Source organism: Numida meleagris, unplaced genomic scaffold, assembly GCF_002078875.1.
Source record: "Numida meleagris isolate 19003 breed g44 Domestic line unplaced genomic scaffold, NumMel1.0 unplaced_Scaffold119, whole genome shotgun sequence".
Taxonomy (NCBI): domain Eukaryota; kingdom Metazoa; phylum Chordata; class Aves; order Galliformes; family Numididae; genus Numida; species Numida meleagris.
In genome coordinates this window covers 1,919,146-1,943,198 of record NW_018362987.1, presented here as the reverse complement: position 1 = coordinate 1,943,198, position 24,053 = coordinate 1,919,146, and the positions used below count along the sequence as shown (strand labels likewise).

The following is a 24,053-nucleotide window of genomic DNA, read 5'->3' as shown; positions in this document are numbered from 1 at the left end:
CCCCTCCCCTCCCCTCCCCTGATGCCGTCTGTCCGGTAGGGCGGTACTAGCCAGCGGTGCTCTGCTGGCGCTCCCTCAGCGCTCCGACTGGCGCAGCTGCACGGCGGCCCGGCCGGAGGAGGCGGCGCAGGCCAGCGCCTTCCGTCGCGACTTCCAGCCCTTCGACTTCGCCCCGCGGGATGACGTCGGAGCGACCGCGGCGGCGGGCGGGCGGGCGGGCGGGAGGGGTGGTGGTGCGATGACGCGGCAATAAAGGTGGAGCTACAGGCGCGGAGCCGTGTGCGGCGCCATGGAGCGGGGCGCGGAACGCGGACCACCCCCGGCCCCAGGAGGCGTCGCGCTGCGGGGACAGCCGGCGGGCGGCTGCGGGCCGTGGGAGATGCGCGACCGCCTGGGCACCGGCGGCTTCGGTAACGTCTGCCTCTACCAGCACCAGGTGGGGCGGCGGCGGGGGGGGCGGCAGCGGCGGCGGGGAATCGGGCCCGCCGTGACGGGGCTGTGTGCCGCAGGACACGGGCGCCCGGGTGGCCATTAAGTCGTGCCGGCTGGAGCTGAGCGTCAAGAACAAGGACCGCTGGTGCCACGAGATCGACATTATGAAGAAGTGAGTGCCGGCCCCGGGCTTCCAGCCAGCGAGCGGGCACCGCCTCTTCCCTATTTGGCCCTACGCGGGCAGAACCGTCCCTCATCTCGCGCGTACGTGAGCTGTCCTGGCACTGTAGGGTCTCGTCCTGCTGTGCCCATTCGGAGGGCCCACACGGGGACCTGTGCGCAGCCTGAGGTGGCTGCCGGGCACCCGTGGGCCGTCCGTAATGCTCAGCAAGCAGCGGCGGCCCCACCAGGCGGCGTTGTAGTGCGGGCTGCGCGTCGTCCTGCTCGCATCCTCACCCGCAGCGCTGGGGCGCCCTGACGGCTGCGGTGGTTTGCGCAGGGTTTGAGGGTGTGCGGTCTGTCTTCAGGGCCTCCTGGATGCGCCTTTCAGTCGCAGGAGCAGCGTGTTATGGTCAAAGAGCAGCTGCCGGCAGCCTGCAGGGCCCATGTGCTGTATCTACCGCGAGTGCTAGCACGTGCTTAAGAAACCCCTGGGCCAAAAAGAACATTTCCCTACACACAAGAATAGAGATGACTTCACCCAGAGTGTGAGGTGGGAGTCCAGCTCTCCATCGAAGTCCTGTGTTTGGGCTTTGAGGTGTTTCTGTGCATTGCTGGTTTTAGTGTTTCCAAGGTTGGGGACGTATGGGGCTGGGTGCTGGTAGGGAGCACTTCTCAGCAAGGGTGCACCTGGGGAGTATAGCTCATACCTGAGCTGTTAAACATGGCTGGCCAACCATCCTTCTTCCCACTCTTTGGGAGAGTAGCCAGGGTTTTCACAAGCCTTCCATCTGCCTAGGTTGAACCATCCCAACGTAGTGAGAGCCTGTGAAGTTCCCGAGGAAATGAACTTTCTTGTGAATGATGTTCCTCTTCTGGCAATGGAGTATTGCTCGGGGGGGGACCTCCGGAAGGTAATGTCTCCTTTGGTTTGCATGGCACAGCAAAACAAGGGGAGGTGGTGCTGTGTCCATAGCTGCGGTCATCTATGAAGATATCTATGTTCTGCAGAGCTGCTCCTTTTTTAGTGTAGATCCAGGGAAGTAAATATACAGTGACTACTTGAAGAGCTTTATAAGCAGGGGGACTGACTTTTTACATGGATGTAGTGACGTAGCAAAGGAAAATGGCTTTAAAATAAGGGAGTTTAAGTTAAATGCTACAGAGAAACTCTTTACTCAGAGGGTGGTGAGGCCCTGGCACAGACTGCCCAGAGAAGCTGTGGGTGCCCAGTTTCTGAAAGTGCCCAAGGCCAGGCTGGATGGAGACCTGGGCAACCTGATCTGATGAGGTACGACCATCCCATGGCAAGGATTCGAACTGAATGGGCTTTAAGGTCCCTTCCAACCTAAGCCTAGATGCTAGCACCCTACGTGTCAGGGTTTAGAGTCTGATATGTCATTAACTGTCATGCGTCCAGTGTTGCACAGCTCTCAGTGCTGGACTGATTCCACCAGAGCTTCACTGACTTTAGCTGTCTCCTTCCTGTCAGGCTGGGAACTGCTCCTCTACAAAGCTGCAGCACCCACAAGAAAAGGAAACTGGCAGCAGCTGCATGGCCAGATAGAAGCTCATGCTCCGCTCCATTGTAGCTGTACGCAGGAAGCAGTCACTTGTTTGGAAGTGGAGAAGTAATTTTCTGCCACTTAAGTTCTGCTTAGAAATCATGTCATCAAAGTGACCAGGAAACTTTTTTTCTGTTCAGTTTTTGTTTTTTCCCACCAGTGCTATGCAGCAAACAGACTGGAGAAATCTGAGCAGATGTTAAATGCTGTAATGCATATCCTCACGAGCAGTTAATGTGTAACTCACTCAGTCTCATCTTACATTTTAGTACTGTTTAAAACAATTGGGACAATGTTAAGAGGCTGAAAGGCTGGCAATTAAAGGAAGGGGCTAAATGTGGAAATAGCATACTGCAAGGAAACATAGCGGGCCACATACCTGGTGATGCTTGGATGTTGTATTTATGCAGTAAAAGTTTTGAGGATAGTTGAAGGCAAATTGGAAACATCAGCCAAAAAATTTGGGGTTATATTAGCTCTACATTCAGTGCAGTATTTGATTATTTAGCATCTAACATGTAGATCCTAGAGCAGATTGAGAAGTACTGTGCTTTATTTCACTTGATCGCATGTAGTGTTTTGTTCTTTAAAAAAAAAAAAAAGGAAGCATTGTTTCTCATTTCTGATCCCGCACTTCTTAGAATCTTTTCCTTACAGTTGTTGGACATAGTGCTTTTCAGTGCTGTTCATTTCCCATTGCACATCCATAATCTTTTATAAAGCCTGGAAAAGCATCTGTGTCTGTGGGCCACGCACATTTTATGCTTGTGCCATCTTAGGGCAATTTCCTCAGAAGATGAGGAATACAAGGTTCCGGGAGCCTGGGGATCCCTGCTGCTTACAGCCCTCTGGCCCTGCCTGAGTCTCTCACCCACTTGCTTTCTGATGGCTTTCAGGTTTCTGTGGTTTTATTCCAGCAGTCCAAGTCTCTTCAACCTTGTCTCGGTGCAGTGAATTTTTGTTTTCTTTCTTTCCCTCCCCACTTTTATTTCACTCTATTCAACAAGAGTTATATTTGAGCTGTGCTGTTTTCTGTGTGGTGTTGGCAGGGGATGGAAGATGTTGTTCCTGACTATTAATTGATGCATTGCAAGTGTAAGCATCTTTTTCTTTTTTGTAGCTGCTAAACAAACCAGAAAACTGCTGTGGACTTAAGGAAAGCCAGATACTTTCTCTGCTTAGCGACATTGGTATGTAGTCTACAGATTTTGTTGTCTGTTTGTCTGTTTCATGTTTATTTGTATTTATGTGTAATGGCATTTTCATTTTTCAGCTCACCCTGAGAAGGGGACTAACAAAAACAATGTGGAAAACCAAATTGGGCTTCTATTCCAGAGCAAGGATCTTTTGTCCATGGTGATCACAGAGGCAAGAGGCTTGCACTAATGACCTGTCCACAGAAAGGGACTGAAGTAGCTATGTAGTGGTCAGCTGTGGGTAACTGTGGCATTAAGGTCACAAATTTCCTGTTATGTTCATGGCTCTGCAGATGCCAAGCTGCATGCTAGTCTGAAGGAGTGTAATTTCTACTGCTTAAAAGCAAGAAGCTGTTTGGGGTGTGCCCATGTTTCTGCGTGGCTTCTCTCTGTAGGGTGTGCTTAGTAGCAGGGAAATCCTGTTCAGGATGAAGGGACAGAAGAGACAATAAACTAGAGCGAGATGGGTAAGAGCATAGCAGGAGAGGAAGAGAACATACAAGTTAATCATGCAATGGCTTGTCCAGCAGTCTTCCAGGTAGTGATTTGATTTCAACTGAGGATTAGTTAGGTGAGGAATCCCAAAATGAGTGCCTAAATGTTGAAAAGCATCTCGTTTTGGAGGAGCAATCGTGTGGTCCTGTGTTAGAAATGTGACTAGCACAGTGATGGAGTTTGTCTCCTTTGCTTGCACCAGGGTGGCAATGTCAACATGCAGCAGCATCCACATTCCGCCTCAGGTTCCAGGGGGAGGTGGAGATTTTGGTGGCCAAATTCTTGACCACTGAGAGGTCTGTAAGAAAACATAGGAGAGGTACACCTTAAAGCAGCTTCTTGGCTGCTCTGGAAGAGGATAGGTAATCTGTTGGAGAGTTATATCTAGAGATGGTCTCTCTTGCAAGCTAGCCTTCCAAGAATGCTCTTCAGCAGAGCTCCTTGTCTTTTTATTTCTCTGGTGGTTAAACAGTCTCTCCTAGGAATGGAGCCATTTTGGCATGAAAAAATATCTTGAGCACAGTGGCCTGGGCTTCTAGGCAGAAGGATTCACATGCCCTCTTTATGAGGGAGAGAGGATTGGCTTTTCCCTAAAGGTTTATTTTTCTGAAGCAGAAAAAGGCTAGTACTTTTCTTAGTCCAAATGTTGTGATGTTCATTCCACAGTCACTCCTGACTGGTGTTAGGGCTTATAAAATGGCAAGGGGACATGAAACTAAAGAGGAAAATGAACTTGGTGTTTGTTCTCACATTTTGAAAATCATTTTTTGTTGTTCTCTATGTGGCAGTGTCCTGTAGCAGACAGTTGCAAAATATCCTTTTATTTAGCAACAGGTGGTGTTATTTGGGTGGAGTAGTGATTTCCCCCCTTCCCACAGGCAGTTTTTCTTCTATTGCTGTTGTTAGTGGCTTCACAGCTACCTCAAGGCAGTTTGCCACAAGGCAAAGTCCTGCCCTTTGCCTTTTCTTGGGTGCTCTGTTCCCTCTAGCCACTTCCATGACGTTGTGAGGGTTAGGTTCTGGAAACCAGCCTGGCTAAAACCTGGTTGATTTTTTTTCCTGCTTAGTTTCCAGCTGGATCAGGGAATCAGCTCCCTTCTCTCTCACCTTTAAGGCAATAAATCTGATCTGTGATTGTGCCACCAGGTCTGAGCTCACAGCACCCTCCCTGTTCTGAAGGGCAGATGAACAACTTGTTCAGTCTCGTAGCCATATGCACAAACCTGACAAATATTCTGAGTCAAGTCCTTAGTGGTTCTTCTAAGTGAAAACATGCTGCTTTCAAAATTTGAGATATTTTTCAGCTATGAAAAATACAAGGATAAGTGTGGTTTTTTTTCTTTTAAATCACACATCTTTCAGGGTCTGGTATCCAGTATTTGCATGAAAACAGAATTATACACAGAGATTTGAAGCCTGAAAATATTGTTCTTCAGGATGAAGGTGGGAAGGTAAGTCTCATTTCTGCAAATTGTCAGCTGCTTTGCCTGAGAGAAATAAGAGTGAGTAGCTTCCTGCATTGAACTAGTCTGAAAACTCAGCTCTGAATTTATGAAATGTTTATATCTTCTTGGATCAACAGATTCTACTGTGCTTATTCTGTCAACTTTGTCATGAAAAGCAGACAAATTTTGTTTCTGTTCAAGAGCCTTACAATCAGAGTAGGAGTGATACAAAATTGTAGTGTGTGGTAACCCTATGTTTGTGGCTTTGAGGGTTGTGTATACAATCAAGCTAGTTCAAACAGATAACCAAATAAATTGTTTAACAAAAATGGTTTACTTTGTTGTTACTTTTCTAAGTGATAATAAGGTAGAATGCCAAGCTAGAACTGGTGAGTTGCTTTAAATGAAGTTGAGTATAAGCTGAGGTAGGTGGATGAGGCCAGCTTGTGTGGTGAAACAGCAAGTTTCAATGCAGTATGACATTTCAAAGCTTCACCATGGACTTTTTCCAGAATTCCTGTTCTGGCTTTCCCCTTCTTTGATGCATGTCACTGAATAGGTTCGGTTTTGTTTGGCTGTTTTTTCCCTCTGAATTTGTTCTTCCGATGATCTATTTAAACTGCTTACAGATCATTCACAAAATAATAGACCTGGGTTATGCAAAGGATTTGGATCAAGGAAGTTTGTGCACTTCATTTGTTGGAACATTGCAATATTTGGTAAGACTATTGTGTTGTTTTTATGTGTACAAGTGATGTGGCATTACCATGTTTTATAGCATCGTAGAAGTGTGTGTCAGAACCTACACAGGTCCCTTGTCATCCTGCTGTTGGTTCCACCTCTGTCCCTGTGGAGCTGTGAGCCACTCCTAGATGCAAATTTGTCTCTGCAGAGGTGCTGGATTGCCTGAATTGCCACTTTCAAAGTGTCCTTGTATGGTTCTTTCCAGGCTCCCGAACTCTTTGAGAATAAATCTTACTCTGTCACTGTTGATTACTGGAGCTTTGGAACGATGGTGTTTGAGTGCATTGCAGGATTTCGGCCTTTCCTACACAATCTCCAGCCATTTACCTGGTAAGACATTCAGCAAAAGGGCTGACAGCTGTCACGTATAGTGAAGTGACAGTGTGAACCGAAGTATCAAACTTACTGTTGTTGAATGATGAGGCTTCTTGGTCTGTTAAGTCTTACAGAAGCTACTGGTACTTTCATTGCGTTAATGACACCTTGATTGGCAATTTATACATGTTGTCATGGCTGCTGATTACGCCATGTGATAGCCTCTGAGCATAATAGTTAATGCAAAAATTTGAAGTTTGAATCAAAAAAATTATAAATCATGCTGTTAAACGGGGAAGTAATGTCAGAACAATTTAATACATGGAGAGGAGTGATACAGTCCTTTGTTCCCATAGGCTGTGAGGTTACTTATTTTTTAGCAACAAACATCACACAGCAAGACAGACTTTCTGTTGCAGTGTAGACACATAGGATGTGCTTCCAAATAACTTTACAAAAATGAGAACTGAAGGACTTTAACTTGCATGGGGAAATTTCTCCTTGCTCTCTTTGTTCTGGCTAGAACAAGGAGCCAAAATGCTTATTGATGTATTTCCACTTCTTAGCTTGCAGTATCAGGACTATATATATAAAGATAGGTTTTTCAAAGGGTGATTCTGCAACAGAACAAACATTAAACTTGCTCTTCTGATAGCATTAAAATAACGGGAGGGAGTGGAAGAAAGTTAAAGTGCTTTAACAAAAAAAATAATTTTAACCAATATAGTGCAACAGTTTCTCTTTAAACTCCAAACTCTTGGGATTTTATTATTTTAGTAGTTCAAATATTTGTCCCATTTTTTCCAACATTTGGGAAACCCAGTTTCTTAATAAAAAAATAGTGACAAACGAATGAATGAGTGAGAAAAACAGCTCTTCCAAGCATCTGTACCCATAAAAAAGTGAAGAGAACAGTGTGGGCCACCTGCGTTCAGCTTCAGTTCCAGTGGGTACTGGTTAAGAGAGCAGGCTAGCCTCCAGGGGCAAGAAGTGTTCATCTACCTTGCCCCTGGCTGATGGCTGTGGCATGGGTGGTGTTTATGTGGGACTTGCATTGGGAAATCCTGCTGCTGTGCAAGCAACTGAGCTCTAGACAAGATGCAAATCAGTGCTGAAGGGAGCCAGGATGAGAAAACCTGTAGAGCTGCCAACAGTGGTTTTCCTAGTGCTGGCTCCAGTAATATGCATTGTTTCCAGTATTTCTATCTTATATGCTTCCCTGGGATCAAGGTAAGTGCAGTGGCTTTGCCAAATGACTGTTGCAAGTTCAGACTGTCTCACAGTTGTGTGGAGGCTGATTTTGTTGGGCAGGATTGCTCTGTGGTCTACAAATAATTGTTACCTGTTGATCCTTCTGTTTGATGCTCTCCAGATGTCCTTGCAAGCAGATGTGAAAATGTTTCCAGAGACAGAGTTAATTGTAAGGACTCCGTTCTTCCCGCTGGAGACAGTTGTGCTAGCTGAATTGCTTAGAAATATCTTCTTCTTCGTGAAAAGTTTGTTTTCTAAAGCTAAAGCTGGCACTTTTTGCTGATGCCAGATTTGCTTGGCCCTTTACAAAAGTAGTATTGCCAGTACATCCACAAAGAATTTTGTTTTCTAGGCACGAAAAAATAAAAAAGAAGGATCCAAAGCACATATTTGCTTCTGAAGAGATGAATGGGGAGGTTCGCTTTAGTACTCATTTGCCACAGCCCCACAGCATGTGTAGGTAAGTGCGATGGTGTGATTACATGTGATAATTTTTGGCTTGTTGTATGGGAACTGCTGAGTCATGGCCTGAACTACTGATTGAGCAACTAGAGGAAAGACCCAGTCAGCCCAGGGAGCACAGGTGAAGGCAGTTTGCCTGTGTGACTGGAAGGGGTGGAGCCAGGCTCCACCTCTCTTAGGCCTCATTTAAGGGCTGGCTACCACTGAGGAAGGATCTCTTTCTGGAGATCCCTTTTTGGTGGAAGCTTTTCCCTATGACCCCAGAATCTTCCGATATGGGTGAGCGATCTACTTCCCTTCTCTTCCCTTGTATCACCTTGTTATCGTGCAAGTCCTTCCACCTCTTTTGTAACACCTTTTCCATTGTGTTGGTCCTTCTGATCACTATACTTGTGTTTTAAACAGAGGGGTCCTTCTTTCTCCTAAATGATGTCACAACTTGTAAGTAAGCTACTGTTCCCTGTTAGGGAGTTGCTTGTAGCCACATGGCTCTTTATTGAAACTTTGAGCTCTCCAGTGAGAGAGATGACTTCGTTAATATCTACGTGAAAATTTGATGGTATCGAATTTCATAAATGAAGTCTTAAACACTTCTAATGTAACTTTAGTCATGGGAGCTTAAATTAGCTGCTTCATGAAAGCAAAGTCATATAGTATTTGTGTTGGAAAAAACTACGGCAAGTACAGGTAAGGACTCAGAGATGGCCAGAGCCTGATGAATAGAGCATACAAGAAGTTCTTGAAGCTGAAGCTTGAAGCATGTGATTTTTTTTGTCTTCTGCTGTCTAGTGGGGTGCTACAGAGACAACAGATCCAGACTCTTTACAGAGAAGCAAAGTGAAAGGACCAAGGGCTGCAGCACAGATGCTTAAAGGAAAATGGTATTTGGAGATAAGAAAAAAAAGCTTCCTGAAGCAAGTGATGCATCCCTGAGCAGGGATTCTCAGTGCTCGGGGACTGCCTGGATATGATCCTGAGTAGCCTGCTGGATCCATGGCATTGGCCCTGTTGGGAGCAAGAGCTCAGACTGTGAGGCCTCCAGGAAAGCCTCCAGTCTATGCTAGTTGGTCTGTGCCACATCAGAAGTCAGAGCGATTATCTGTCACGTACCTAAAGACACAAGTGCTAAATGTGCCAAGCAGGTGCAGTATAACTCATTGGCACTGGAGGACTTAAACTGAAGTTGAGAATCAAATATAGCTAGTTTAGAGCCAGTGCTTTGGGCTTCTTGCACTGTGTACTGCCTTTTACCATGTTACTGATGATAAACTTATGTGCTTTTTATGTAGACAAACATGGAAGAGAGCTTTGTGGGAGACAAAGGGACACAGCCAGCCTCTTTTCAGTGGTCTTTGGGGACAGAACAAGGGGAAATGACCATAAACTGGAGCATAGGAGGTTCTACACCAATATGTGAAATAACTGCTTCATGGTGAGGGTGATGGAGCGCTGGAATGGGCTGCTCAGGGAGGTTATGAGTCTCCTCTGGAGATATTCAAGACCCATCTGGATGCTTATGTGTGCAGCCTGTTATAGGGAGCCTGCTTTGGCAGGGGGGTTGGACTCGATGATGTCTAGAGGTCCCTTCCAACCCCTACCATTCTGTGGTTCTTCCAAACAGCTCTACAGCGTGAGGATGGTTGTTCTGCAGACAGCTTTTCAGGACTCTGGTTTCCTAAGTGGGCTTAGTGTGTTACAATATTTGCTTTCTCTTTCTTATGGCTCTTCTGCTTAGAAATTAATTATTATTTTGATTAGTTTAATTGTAGAACCAATGGAAAGTTGGTTGCAGCTGATGCTGAATTGGGATCCAGAACAGAGGGGTGGAGGTGTAGATCCTGAAACCAGTTGTCCAAAGTGCTTCCTAATGATGGATCACATACTGAATTTGAAGGTAAGTGTAGTTTTACTGTGCTCAGTGGAAACATTTCAGAGAACAGGAATTCCACTCAATACAGCAAAGCTATACTCCTGGCATCACCTAGCTTCTGGATTTTGAGGAATCTTTTTGTTGGTGTTGGAAAGTAAGGGAAAGTAAGTGTATATACAGCCTGTCTGGCCCATATCTGAAGATAGAATATCATATGCTATATTAATCTCTCTAGCTTTCTTGTAACAGAATAATGATCCTATATTCCTGCTTGTCATCTTAGTAAGGACTCAGTGAGCTCAACTGACTGTTTAATATTTGCTAATGACTGTTAATTTTGAACTCTATTACTGATACTGTGACTCAAGGTTGGTGTCCTAGTAGTAGAGCAGAGATTGTATTCACTTTGCTGCTCCCCTTCAAGTAATTTATTGGTGCTCTGCTGGAGTGAGACTAGCCGAGGCAAAAGTGCATGGAAGCCAGGGGATAATCTGGAAGAATTCCAAAGGAATTAGAGACAGAAACACGAAGCAGTGTGGCAATAACTGGGACTTGTCACAATCTGTATACTGTGATGTGATTTGAGACCTATGGTTTCCACCCAGATAGACTAAAAACAGAAGGCTGTGAGAGTAGTGAGAAGACAGGCAGAGGTGTATGTCACAGTTGTTTCATATGGAGGAATTAAAGTGAGACTCCCCTTCTTGAAAGCCGTACTGGCTCCTTCAGAGACAACAAGCTCAAGATGACCTTTGTGCTAGCTTGTTGCTATTCTTTTGGTGTAATTAAGCTGCAGCGTGGCTTGTGGAGCCACGTGGATTTGGTCATAGTTTTCTGACATTAAGTTACAGGTCCAGACTTCATGATGTGAGGCTTTACACCTGCACTTAATTATTGTAGTTATTAAAACTTTATGGTTTATGGTTACATACACCCTCCCAGGCTATTGTGTACATTGTCTTCGATAGCCAGTGACTTGTAATTAATTTGCACTCTTTTACAGATAGTACACATCCTAAATATGACCTCTGCCAAGATTGTTTCATTTCTCTTGCATCCCGAGGAAAGTCTTCATTCCCTTCAGATTCGAATTGAGTTTGAAACTGGAATAAGCACTGGAAATCAGGAACTGCTCTTGGAAACAGGAATTTGCCTGGACCCCCGGAAACCTGCTTCCCAATGTGTTATTGATGGCGTAGTAAGAATGATTCTGTTCAATTAATGCCTTTTGCACTCTTAGGGAAGATTAATTGCCTTGATTTCCTCCCACTTGGGACAATATACTCTATGTAGCATTATTTTCTTGGGTAACATAGACAGGTTCCTGTGGTTATATTCCAACTAAATCTTCAAAGTAACTTGCTAGCAAAGTGTCCTGTGCTTCTGTAGAACCTATCAAAATCAATTTTTAAGGCATAAGATGAGTTTCTTATGATAATAATGAGTTGATTTTTGTAACCAGGTTTTTCTCTTGTTTGTGCAGAGGGGCTGGGATAGCTATATGGTCTATTTGTTTGATAAAAGCAAAACTGTCTATGATGGACCCTTTGCTTCTCGGAGTCTGTCTGAGTGTGTAAATTACATTGGTAAGTATGCTGGAGGACACCTTGGACTTGAAAGCATTGCTTCTTGTTTAATATGGAAGTAGATTTGCCTTACTAATCTCTGTGTATATCTTGAAGGGCAGCCTCTAACTCAAAGAGGACCATTTAAGAACGTGTAGCAGCCTAGCAAAATTTTGTCTGCAGTGCTGTATCTCTACATTTTGTAGATTTAAGTTAAGAGCATCCATTGCCTGCTCTTTTGGAACTCTTCTGTAGAGTTTGGTAGCTTGAGCAAGTGCTTTAGGTGCAGAGTTAATGGATAAAACAAACCATGGGTCCTGCCTTCTCTCACATTTCATGCAGTGTTATGCCATATCTTTTAATGTCAGTAGCCAAAATGCTCAAAGAAATCAGAACATCACATAACAAATGGGCAGTTCTTATGTGTCTTGATCTCTTAGTCTGAGTGCCTAAAGCAGAAATATGGAATGTTGTAAGCACTGGACTCCTTTTCTAGAGTTGTTCTTCCATTTAGATACAATTATGTTTTTCTTGTATTCAGTACAGGATAGTAAAATCCAGCTGCCAATTCCTCAGCTCCGCAAGGTGTGGGCAGAAGCAGTTCACTACGTCATTGGGCTAAAAGAAGATTACAGCAGGCTTTTCCAGGGCCAGAGAGCTGCCATGTAAGTTGTTACTCTTAATTCAGAGGATTCGGTATTATGGAAATGTGGAGGCTGACCAGAAGTGTGCATCTCAGGGGACTTCTGATTACTAAAAGTTTTACACCCCTTTGCTCTCTTATACTTCTATGTTATGAAGTGTATTTGGGCTGGGAACTTAAATCACTCCATTAATTCTATTTCATAGTGCCTGATGTTGAACAACTGAAAAAACTTGAATGCAGTCACAGACTCTCAGAATAGCCAAGGTTGTCAGAGATCTCTGGAGGTCATCTGGTTCAATCGCTTCTCACACAGCTTGTCCAGAACTGTCCAGATGGTTTTGGAATATCTCTGAGGATGAAGACTCTGCAGCCTCTCTGGGCAACCTGTGCCAGTGTTCATTGAACAGTTTAAAAAAAAAAAACGTGTTTCCTGATGTTCAGATGAAACCTCGCACATTTCAGTTTTGGCTTATTGCCTGTTGTCATGTCACTGAGAGCCACTGAAATGAGCCTGCCTCCTTTGTCTTTACGCTTTCCTTCAAATATTTACACATAGTGACACCCATTCAGCTTTCTCTACTTGCTCATCCTCCTATGAGAAATTTTCCAGAACCTTAGTCTTCTTTATTGCCCTTAGTTGGACTCTCTCCAGTATGTCCATGTCTCTCTTGCACTGGGGAGCCCAAAACTGGACCCTGTCCTCCAGGAGTGGCCTTACTAGCCATCTGAGGGGTTTGTGATCAGCTCAAGCTGCTGGCTGTACTGCCCACAGTACAGCCCAGGCAGTTGTTCCACAGGTAGCAGTATCAGTGAAACTGTTTGCTATGCTTGTAGGGTTTTATCCTTATGTGACTGAGTGGCAGCGAATGGGCAGTATTAGATGTCTCAGGCAGTAAAAAAAAAGTTGACAGCATTCACCGAGGCCAAAAAGGAAATGAGAAAGGAGTTTCTCTTTTGCTTGCTGAGGACTTGCAGCGTCTGAGGGTGAGATGGAGTCTGACTCCACTGACACTCCATGTTCTAAACATCTCAGACTATTTTTTTTATTTTTTTACCATGTCTTTCCTTCAGGTAGCGTGACAGCTTCTTTGGTTACTGACCATATAGGTCCACATACACTTTTCAGCTAACGTGATGTTCTTTCATTTGCTAGGCTGAGTCTCCTTCGGTATAATGCCAACCTAATCAAAATGAAAAACAATATGGTATCAGCATCTCAGCAACTGAAAGCAAAGCTGGAGTTCTTTCACCAGAGCATTCGCCTTGACCTGGAGAGATACAGTGACCAAATGGCTTATGGCATATGTACATACTTGTGTAATACTTTCATGGGTGTCTTGTCTGATCTTGTAAAGGATTGGGCTGACTATGAAGCACTGTGGGTAGGAACTAGCTTAAAAGAAAATGCATGCAGGAACTGCCATTGTGTTTCTCGACATCTTTATGTTTCATTTTCTGGGGGAAGGAGAGGAGTGTGGCACAAGGAAGGACAGGAGGTTAGTAAGTATAAATGTCTCAATAACTGCAGGCACAGTAAAACAGGTCAACTGTTTCCCACTATGCACACCTGGGTCATGACTCCTGCTTGGAGATTCATCCTAATTCTGTTTGTCTTCAAATTCAACTGATGCATGCAAAGCTTGTGTAATACTTTTTGTCATCTATAGCTTTTCATAAATTAACAATCTTTTCTCTTAAGCTTCAGAAAAGATGCTGAAGGCATGGAAGGAGATGGAAGAAAAGGCTTCTCAGTGTGCCCAGGTAGGCACCAAGTTGTTTGAATCTAGTGGTTTGAACACAACCAATGCAAAATTCACTAGACTCAGTTTGTCTGTATAGGAGAATAGGCTGTAGAGACAAGTTCTTTATTGCCAGAAAGGAGTGGTATTGCTATAGCCAAGAGTCTTCCACACTGATGTTGTTGCATGCAAAAATATACATTGCTAAAACTGAAAATAATACTAATCACTTACCAGACAGTGATCTGAAAATTATAGTACTTAGGAATACAGAAATAAATTCCTTGCAAGTAAGCAGGCAAATTAAGGTTTGGTAACAGAAATTAGAGTCATTCTTAAGAAATTCAAAATGGAACTAGAACCAGTTCTTACCGAGAGTTGTCCTCTGCCCCAAGCCTGTAATGTTGCCCATGGTTGTTGTGGCCAAAGTGCAGGACCTGGCACTTGGCTTTGTTGAACTTAATTCGATTGGCCTCAGCCCTGCGATCCAGCCTGTCCAGATCCATTTGTAGAGCCTTTCTACCCCCAGGCAGATCAGTACTTCCTCCCAGCTTGATGTCATCTGCAAACTTACTGAGGATGCACTCACTTCCCTCGTCCAGGTCATCAATAAAAATACTGAACATGACAGGCTCCAATACCAATCCCTGGGGACCGCCACTCATGACCAGTCATGAACTGGATTCACCACCACTCTCTGGACCTGGCCCTCCAGCCAGTTCTTCACCGAGCAAAGAATGTACCTGTCCAAGCAATGGACTGCCAGTTTCTCCACAAGAATACTGTGGGAGACAGTGCTGAAGGCTTTGTCCTGCGAGAAAGCCTAGCTGAAATACACCCACTGCTTAGAATCCTTATCTCTATTTTTTTGGGAGTATTTCATTTTTACTTTTAAAGTAATAAGGAGATGGAGGCCTTCTTGATGTAGAACAATTCTGTCTGTTGTTCTGTCCAGACCTTTACAGGGGGGAAAAAGCAAGCTTTTAGCTGTAGAAAAACTAGGGGCAGAAGTAGAATGATCTCAAAAATCTATTGTCAAAATCTGTTTCTTCTTCTTTTCTCCTGGGTATACTGAACAAAGGCTGGGAGGGAAGACATTCAGAAGGGACAAAGAGAGAAAGCAGAGCATTTGTAATGTATTTCTCAGAGTAGAGGTCTTTTAAAATATCTCAGAATGTAGTCTCCGTTATGTCTCATCTATTGAAAGCTATCAAGCTTTTCACTCACTCCTGGTCCTCAGCAGGACAGGGGGAGTTAATCTGATAAAAAAGCTTGTTAGTTACAATACATACAGGGAGATGCCTCACCAGTTACCATCTTACCCGTCCTTTTGATGGAGTGTTGGGTATTCTCTAGCATGGTGAAGCTCTTGGTCTCTTCGCACAGAAGCCAACCCTGCTACCAAAACCTTGCCATACGAACCCAATGCGCTTCTTATAGGAATCAAGAAGTATAATGGTGGCTGCTTTTAGCAGGAAAAAAAAAGCTGTCAACAGCTGTTTCTAGGAAATCAACAAGCATTTGCTTGTAGCAACAAGCATTTGCTTTGCAGAGCCTGAGAGTTGTAATCTGTCTCCAACTATTGCAGTCCAGATTGTAGTCACACCATGTACATTTATCAGAAATTGAAAATGCTTTATCCTGTAACTCACGGTGATATCTTGGACTATCTAGCAGGCAGTGTAACTTCTGTGAGACACAGTTACAGTTTGTATGGTGAGTCAGTGTGCTCCAGATAGAGACACCAGCAGCAGGGTTTACCTCACATTTTTGTTATGATCTCCTTTGCTCATGTGGCTTCTTGCTTCTTGTTTTGTTCTTTACTTGCAAGACCTACAGCCATCCCTTTCTGGTCTCACATCCCATTTACATACCTTCACACCAAGTACTTCTGCAGTTTCAGCAACAAGACTGTTCCAGAAAACATTCCATCTGCAGATCCTGCAGCCCCAGGTCAGAAAGGAAAAGCTGAAATATCTCAGAATACTTTCTCAGGAAGGCAGTTTCTTCACCACTCATTCGTGTTGTGCCAGATCAGTATCCACAATCCGTGTTTCCAAGATGGTAACTTGTGTTTTCTCAACCATGCCGGAGATCTTCAGTATATACTAGGCACCACTTGGCTTCTCCTTGTGCTTGGGAAGCTTGTTGTTCACTGCCTTATCTAACTGTGTGAGAGGCTTGGTGTAAGGCTAGTATTTCTATGTTGCTTTGATGAAGATGTGAAATACTGGAGAAATGTCAGGCCAAAATGCATGTGGGAATGTGAAATGTGAGAGCACCTTCTATAAAACAGGAGGAAACATCTCCGCTACTGGGACGTTTATAGACCCAGAGTGTGTACGTGTAACATGCATTTTAAAGAGCTGTGATAATGAAGAAACTGATTTTTATCATCCATGTTGTGAATACAACTGATATCACTGTTATCAGTTATAATAACAGCAGTCGTGTTGAAGAATCTTTATCTCCTAAAGTCTGCATGGAGTCAGTCCATTGTCCAAAGAAGTATTCTGGAGATTTTTATCTTTATTCTTGCTGTCTTCCTTTATTTTGATTTGTAGCTGCATTTCCCCATAGGCTGAAGATATTGGATATCTGGATGAACAGATCATGGCTCTGCACACAGAGATTGTGGAGCTTCAGAAGAGTCCATATGCAAGGCGCCAAGGAGAAGTCATGGAGAGCTTGTAAGTTCTTTACCTACTGTTTTTATCGCACGTTAACGGATTTTGTGTATTTTAGCATCTGAGTGATGTTTTAATCTGTTGTAATGGCTCTTCTGTCAGTGTTTTCAAAATGTGTTTCTCACTTTTTAGCAAGCTGAGTGTACAGAGCAGTCCTGCAATCAGTTTAAGATTATTCTGCTGTTAAGTGGGAAGGTCTCACCTTCTGTGGCTCTGCCTACCTCTTGAAGATCAAGTGATCATTTAGCAGCATTGTAAAGCAGATTTTGATACTGATCTGTCCAAGAATTATTAGCATTCAGTCAAAGGAGCAAGCTCACCTAGCTTGCCTAACCAGTCTGCAGCTGCACAGTGGCTGGACCTGTGGAAACATGGGGAAAACAGCTGGGAAGGACAGAACAGCCATAAGATTAAATTCGTTGATAACAAGAGCTCTTCTGACTAACTTTGAGTATTCTGAGAGGAAGCATACATCTCCTTAGTATGCTCTTTCCTCTCCATAAAGCTAGGTCAACTAAATTACTTTTTGTCCATGTATAGTCACTGATACAGCACATCTGAGTATAGAGGGGGAAATGGTGGAGGAGAGAAACTCCCTCTTGCTTCAGTAGTCCACATTCACATCAACTTAAACTACTGATGAAATTGCCTTTTAAAGCATTATTTGTAGCACTTTCACTGCTGAAAGCACAAGGCTGTATCAGCGTTTTTCAAGGTGCTTAAAGTATATCCTGAGCTGTTGTTCGAGGTAGTCTAGCGCTATGAAGACAAAATTTTGAGCTATTGTTCTTAACAAGGAGTGGAGAACAGATTGGGTCTCCTGTTTTTCAGTTTTTCAGGGTGTAGCAAAGCATACTGCTTAAGAATTGATGTATGCAGCCCTAAGACACAAGTGGGTCCTGTGCGGTGTGTCAAACTGGATGTGCACTAATGCTCTCTTGTTCCCTGTACAGCAGGAGAAAAGAGCACCTCTCCCCTGTCATAGGCTGCTGCAGGGCTCTCAAGATGGATAACTCAGAAGTATGCTAGAAATGCTTACATACATAAGAAGAAGAAGCTTGCGTGATTTCTTGAAATAGTATTGGCGTGATCTAGGGGCAGATAAGGGAAGAAGTCTGGTGTGGTCCCAAGAACTAGCTAAACTGCTTCTTGTTGGAATATTTGAGAGAAATGACTTATACTTAATGGGAGGAAAAGAAATACTGTCCTATTGTTTGTGCTGTGGATGTTTCTTTTCATTTGCAGAATGTCACTAAAATTGACCAGGCAATGTAAGCAGAAGGAGAACAAGAATTTCTGAGGCAGTTGTGCAGAAGTACCTTTAGTCACAAAAATGAGGTTTCGTGGTTAAGGATACTGCAGAAAGAAAACATAGCTGAGCCATGTGAAGGCATATGATTTTTTTTCTCTTTCTTTTTGAAGGGAACAGAGAGCCATAGACCTGTACAAGCAATTAAAAACAAGACCTCCAGGTATGGAAGCAGGTTGTTCAAAGACTGCTCTGCATTTGTGCCCAACAACTAACTTTCACTAATTTTTCCCAACTCAGTTCCTGTAACCTTGAAAATACTGTTTAGGAGAAGTGAAGTCATTGTCAAGAACAGACCTTAACCCGGTTTCTTCTTATTGCTGAGCCAGGAGTTCTCCTAAATTCCTATAGTACTGTTCCTCAGTCATGGGTTTGTCCTATGATTTTAAGACTTGAGCATCTGCCTTAAGTCTGTATGCCTTCTGACATTCCCTAACGTTTTCCTTCTCCAAGTACTACTCCTTTACTCCCCCAGGCTCGGGAAGAGCTACCGTTCCTTTGTCATCACTTCAGCCAAAGGGCAATCCTTTTTCTCTTAGTATCTTAAGTATTCTTGCTGGAGCCTCATGTTTGGGCATTACATGTTCTGAACTTAGTGAGCAAGGAAGAGTTAGTTGCTTGAGCATTTGGCAACTACCTACAGTCCTTTATACAGCTATAGGCTTCAGTAAGAAGAGATGTTTAAGAAAAGCTGTGTGTAATGAGAAATTATAGCTGATTTAAGATTTTCTGAACTGTGTTTCAATTTGTTTGCCTGTTCCTGTTAAGTGACTTTCCTCCTCTCAGAGCATGAGTGAGGGGAAGTAAGTGGCTCCTCACTGAGCATTTTACTAATGTAACGATTGGTGTTCCTTCCAGATCATGCCTACAGTGATAGCACAGACATGGTGAAGATTATTGTGCAGACAGTTCAGAGCCAAGACCGAGTTCTAAAGGAGCTCTTTGGCCATCTCAGGTACGCTGTTCAGAAAAACAAAGGCAACCTTCAGCATTTGTATCTTTGGGTCAGAACCCAAATGTTCCATTCACAGAGAAACTCTTCTTGTAGCAGTATTCTTCTCTGTGTTGAATTTCCACTTTTTTTTTCCTAAGACATACAGCTAATTCATAAAGCTAGTAGCAAGTGAGAGGAAAACACAATAGCTTGTGCTGTTAGCAGCCAAGGGTTTGGCTTAATATTAGACAGTTCTGCTAGTGCTTAAGTTGGAATTTGAATCTTTAAAAACAAAAAGAACAGTGTAACAGCTGAGAAAATGACAGTGATCTGTTCATTAATTCCTCAAACAGCTCAAACAAAAAAAAGCATTATGTAGATCTCAGTAGTCAGCAAAATGTGATCTATCCATGTTTTCAGCTGTGGCTTATGGTTAATAGATCACACAGAGAAAGTTGCCAGCTTAAGTACATGAGTCTACAGAGACTTGCACAGACCAAAGAAAATTAACATACCATGGTTGTTTTTATGCTGTTTGTCATCATCAGGATCAATTTTTGTACCTCAGATAAGAGCTTATATTCTCAGTATTAGTGTTGTCTGCTCACTTTTTTTGAGCCTTAACTGGACAGAGAAAAATCCAGGGGTCCTTCCAGTCTTGCAGGTTTTGTACCTGCAGCTACCACAGTGTTGTGGTAAGAGAAAAGGGTTTTCTCACTGAATGTTCCTTGAATCCCAAGATGAGGCCACTTTAGTCTTGCCGAAAGCTCATTGCCACACAAGCTGGAATTAACCGTGCGTTTTGTTTTTATTATAGCAAGCTCTTGGGCTGTAAGCAGAAGATTATTGACTTGCTTCCAAAGATTGAAGTGGCTCTAAATAACATCAAGGAAGCTGATAACTCGGTGATGCAGATGCAAGGCAAAAGACAAAGGGAGATATGGCATTTGCTGAAAATTGCTTGCGTAAGTAGCTTCTGGATGAGTTGTTTGCTCTTCCTTCCACTGCAAGAACCAGGGGATATCAAATGAAGCTGTGAAGAAGCAAACTCAAAACAAAAAAGAGATGCTTTCTCACAATAGTTACTTTACTGTAGAGAAGGAAAGTTTGAGATGCTAAAAGTTCACAGATTTAGAAAGACAGTAGACAAATCCATGGGAAAGAAGTCCAGCAAAGGAATCCTTGGTCCTAGAAAGTCCTCAAATGGCAGAGTGCTGGAGGCTGGAATACAGTGCATGTAACATGGCATGACATAGCCTCGTTTTTATGTTCTCTGAGCGTTCGTCATTATTGGAAGGTGTATGCTGGGATAAGTATACTTCAGTCTGCTCTTTTGAACCTATCATTATGTTAGTATTTCTGAAAAAGTGAAGTGGGTGCTTTCTTAAATAGCGTAAGGTGTTTGAAGAATACACTTCGTTTTTAAGCATAATTTCTAGTGACTATTCAGCCAGAAGTCTTTCTTGATTTCCACATGCCAACATTTAAGGTCAGTGTAGGAAACATATCACGGAAAGTGAATTTCTTTTTTCTAGACTCAGAGCTCTTCTCGATCACTGGTAAGCTCCAGCCTAGAAGGGACAGCCTCAACTCCAGCAGCCACATGGGTCCCCCAGAGCTCCTCAGAGTATGCACCTCACCCTCTTTCGTCTATGACAACTCCTGGAGATGGGTAAGAGCAACAAGGAAAGGATGCTGTTGCAGAGAGGGGAGTCAATGTAACCACTGTGTACGCATACACTCTGAAATCATGTCCTCTGCTGATGATGTCTCCATGCTCGGGGCACTGACCTATTTACAATGTCTTTACCATGTCTCACATCATGAGTTTTGGATATGCTAGGGGAGAGAATTTTGGAATACTAGACTGCCTCTGAAGGCAACATTGTTCAGTTCCTGACTGGTGTTTTTTAATAACTTCCTTCTGTCCATACCACATCAGTGCCCCACTGCTGCAGCAAAAGGCAGTCTTGGAGCCAAAATGCAGTTTCTTTTCATGCCCAAGTTCCGGTGCAGGTGCCAGATAAATCAGGCCATATTTAGTGCTTCTCGTAGCTTTAGTTTTAAAAGTATTAATTGAAATGGAGGTTTGAAGTTGGAGTCATTAGTAAACAATCTGTTTTATTTCATCCTTCCAAAACAGTTTCAGTACCTCATATGTTACTAACACTTCAAAACCTCAGAGTTTAACTCTTTCTTCACAAACCTCCATGCTCCAATCCTGAGCAAGTTCCATATACCACTCTCAGGTAAAGCTTGTGATCTCCATCAGTTAGCACTGTGCACTTAATTTCTTGCATATCTCAGCCTAGCTGAGACAAGAGAGTTGGCAGGAACTGAGGGTTTTGGTGTTTTTTTTTATCTTTTCTCAGTTCATTAGTAGTTTTGATTCCAGTCAGCCTAACAGAAGGAGGGCGCCCCTCAAAGACTGCTTGCAACTTAGTGTGCAGCAATGCAGGTATTGTGAAGGCTGTAGCAGGGCTTAGAAGCACAAATATTTCATTTATCAAACCATTTGGCCATCTCTTTCTTTTTGGGCCATCAGTGAAATATCTAATTTCGGAAGATACACATTTTCTAAGCATGCTTTTGCTGGAAGTCAGTTTTCTGAAACCCTGAGCAGTGCTTCCTGCTTCTTTTCTGTCTGCTGCTGCAGGACGTATTCCACCTCCAAGTGATATAGGGTGATCATCCTTTAATGGGCGCTTTCCTGAGCGAGGGGCTTTTGCATGGCCTCAAAGATCCTCTTCAAAATCTGGCTTCACTGTATGAGGCACTGTACAGAGAGCTGAAAGATTTAAGCCTACTGGTGAATGGGCAGTGATTTCAGGCCCCTTGTACTCAGCTCATTCCCCATGTTCTGATAAGGCTGAATTTCTGTGTGGATTGTGTACTTCCTCTGTAGGGAAGGAGAACAAATCCAGACTTGTAAGGTGAGGATCTGCAGGATGCTACCTCTGGGCATGTTTTGTACCTCTCCTATAATTGCGGAGAATTGTTAGTTCTTGGTGTTCTGCTTTTTTCCTTCAGTGCAGAACCTACTGATGTCAGTGTTAACTTGTTTTAAATTTGTCTTGTTATGCCTTCCCTACAGAGAAAACTTTGTTGATGTGATAGAGGAGAATCTGAATTATCTTGATCGCTTTAGTAGTATGTTGCAGGAGGCGAGAGAAGAGCAGAACAACAGCCTGATGGTAAGTCTGTTGGTGTGTTTCTAAGGACCTTACTGTCACAGCCACAACAGGGTCCTCTGTGGGTATGGAGTACTCCTTTACCACTCCTTAATTATTTGTGATTATATGAATTGCTGTGGCTGGCATATGATGTCTGTCACCCACCTGAACTCTGCTAACATGCCAGCCCTTATGGAAAGCAGCCTGCATGAAGCCCTTTTCTGGTTATTAAATTAAGCTGTCATGGTGAAAGTGGGGCTTTAGAGAGTACTAAGAAGGCTTTTTGCAGAAATTGTTTTTTGAAATTTCAAGACATGACAGAAGTAGATAACGCTCAACCAAAAATGTTGATGCAGTCTGAAACTCTGTTCCTGAGCTACTGATTGAGGCTGGTCAGTTACTGCTCAAATGGGCCCAGTCACCAGCAGGATGAAGAGCACCACAGAACACAAGGCTTCTAGAGAAGGTTCTCAGCTGATTTTAGATCTGTATCATAAAACGCCTATAGAGATACAATTAGGCAAGCAGATTCTCCTTTTTATAAAGGAGTCAGTACAGCTTCTGTCAGCTTGAGATTGCCTCAATTTATTTTGCAATTTGTTGCAGTCCTGTAAGGAAGTCAGGGATCTGTGAGGAAGTGAGATCCACTGAGATGCTCTAACTTGGATTTTCAGAAGCTTCTTAGTGTCTCCTCAGGGTTAGCATCCATCCTTATGGGATAAAAAGTTATCTGTTTATCTGTTATAACTACAAAAATAAGGAACAGAGGGTTGGAGAAACGAAGGTTGTTGATGAAATGGAGCTCTTAATGTTTTTAAATTTTAATTCCTAGGCGTTTTAATGTTCTGCTGTTTGAATCATAGTAAACAGTGAATTAAGAGTTTTCTGGAGTTGCTAAGTTAGGATGAATTCAGTGAAAACTTATTAGCGAATGAAAACTCATTGGCAAGAGTTGCTGTTGCTGAGAGGAGAAGGAGGCCCTCTGACTGGCTTCCTACCTGTTAAGAATTACTTATGTCTCTGTCATCTCCTGTATCTCATCCCATGGTGCAGCATCTGACTCTGACATACTTTAACCCATAAAGATTATTCTTTCTTGTGGAATCATGCTCAGCCAGTCAGTGCGTCATTTGGTTACGCTTGGTTCCTTTCTCATTCTACTTGTATCACAAAGCAGAAGTTAGACAACAGGAAAGTACCAGAAAATAAGGTTTGTCCTCTTCAAGTCACTCAGAAGAACACAAGAAAGAAACCAGTAAGATCTCTTTTCTCTATTTTTGCATAAATGTGACTGAGAGCCTTTTTTTCTTTTGTTTTTGTACTGCCTGTACAATCACTAGGGCTGGTAGCTGTGGGTTGTGTACTGACATGGCATCATTCTCAGAGCAAGACAGCCTGTGCCATGCCCGAGTGCTGTAGCTGCAGCACTTATGCATGGGGAGAGCATTGCAGCCATAGTGAACCATGTCATGAAACACTGAGGATTTTTCCAGCTGTGATGAATGATTATCTGGAGGATAGAGAGGTGCTAGATAGTTAATCTTTGGTCACCACCTCTCAGTGTTTTTTCTTTGCTTCCTCTTTCAGACCTTTGACTGGAGCTGGCTGAAGTAGGCCCAAGAGCTGTGCCGCTTCCTGCCTGTGTGCAGACAGCTGGGCTGCAGCCACATGCTGTGTGTCACCTTGCCTTGTGATTTGGACACCTGGATTGGCCAGGCTATGTGGCCAGCAGTGGATACATGGAACTGGCAGTAACAGTGGTTTACAGACTGTGGCATCCTTGTGCTTTCCACCCAGTGAGCACTCTGCACGGCAGGGACGTGGCACACACTGCATTCCTCTGAGGAAACAGCCACCCTCAAGGCCAGCAGCCTTGCCCCGAAGCTCGGCCTACAGCCACACGGAGCGGATGTGGGGCCTGTGAGTCCCCACCAGGCCCTGCTGTAGGGGGCAAGGGGAGGCCGGGGCTGGCAGCCGCGGGGCCCAGCGGGCGGTTTATAATGTATAGACGGGTGTATGAGTGTATTTTAAGCAGATTTTATTGATAATAAACGCTGTTCATAGGC

General features: G+C 43.6%; 2 protein-coding genes across 6 annotated transcripts in view; both read left to right on the top strand.

Annotated features, from left to right (window-relative positions):
- Positions 1–3,288, top strand: part of CWF19L1 (CWF19 like 1, cell cycle control (S. pombe)) — a 16,363-nt gene extending 13,075 nt beyond the window's left edge. For all 5 annotated transcript variants that reach the window (XM_021381852.1, XM_021381854.1, XM_021381853.1 and 2 more), the window contains 4 exons: positions 40–410; positions 510–604; positions 960–1,144; positions 1,391–3,288. In XM_021381852.1, the coding sequence (XP_021237527.1) occupies positions 40–253 (214 nt within the window). In that variant the 3' untranslated portion in view covers positions 254–410; positions 510–604; positions 960–1,144; positions 1,391–3,288. The remainder of the gene's footprint in view (positions 1–39; positions 411–509; positions 605–959; positions 1,145–1,390) is intronic.
- On the top strand, positions 265–24,053 carry CHUK (conserved helix-loop-helix ubiquitous kinase). Its single transcript, XM_021381851.1, has 21 exons — positions 265–436; positions 510–604; positions 1,391–1,505; positions 3,277–3,346; positions 5,210–5,298; positions 5,922–6,011; positions 6,242–6,366; positions 7,955–8,062; positions 9,823–9,958; positions 10,938–11,132; positions 11,418–11,520; positions 12,041–12,164; positions 13,299–13,450; positions 13,845–13,906; positions 16,465–16,574; positions 17,994–18,043; positions 18,739–18,835; positions 19,632–19,779; positions 20,350–20,486; positions 21,909–22,008; positions 23,575–24,053. Exons 1-21 carry the CDS (start codon positions 290–292, stop codon positions 23,599–23,601), a joined length of 2,280 nt encoding a protein of 759 aa, XP_021237526.1. The 5' UTR covers positions 265–289; the 3' UTR covers positions 23,602–24,053.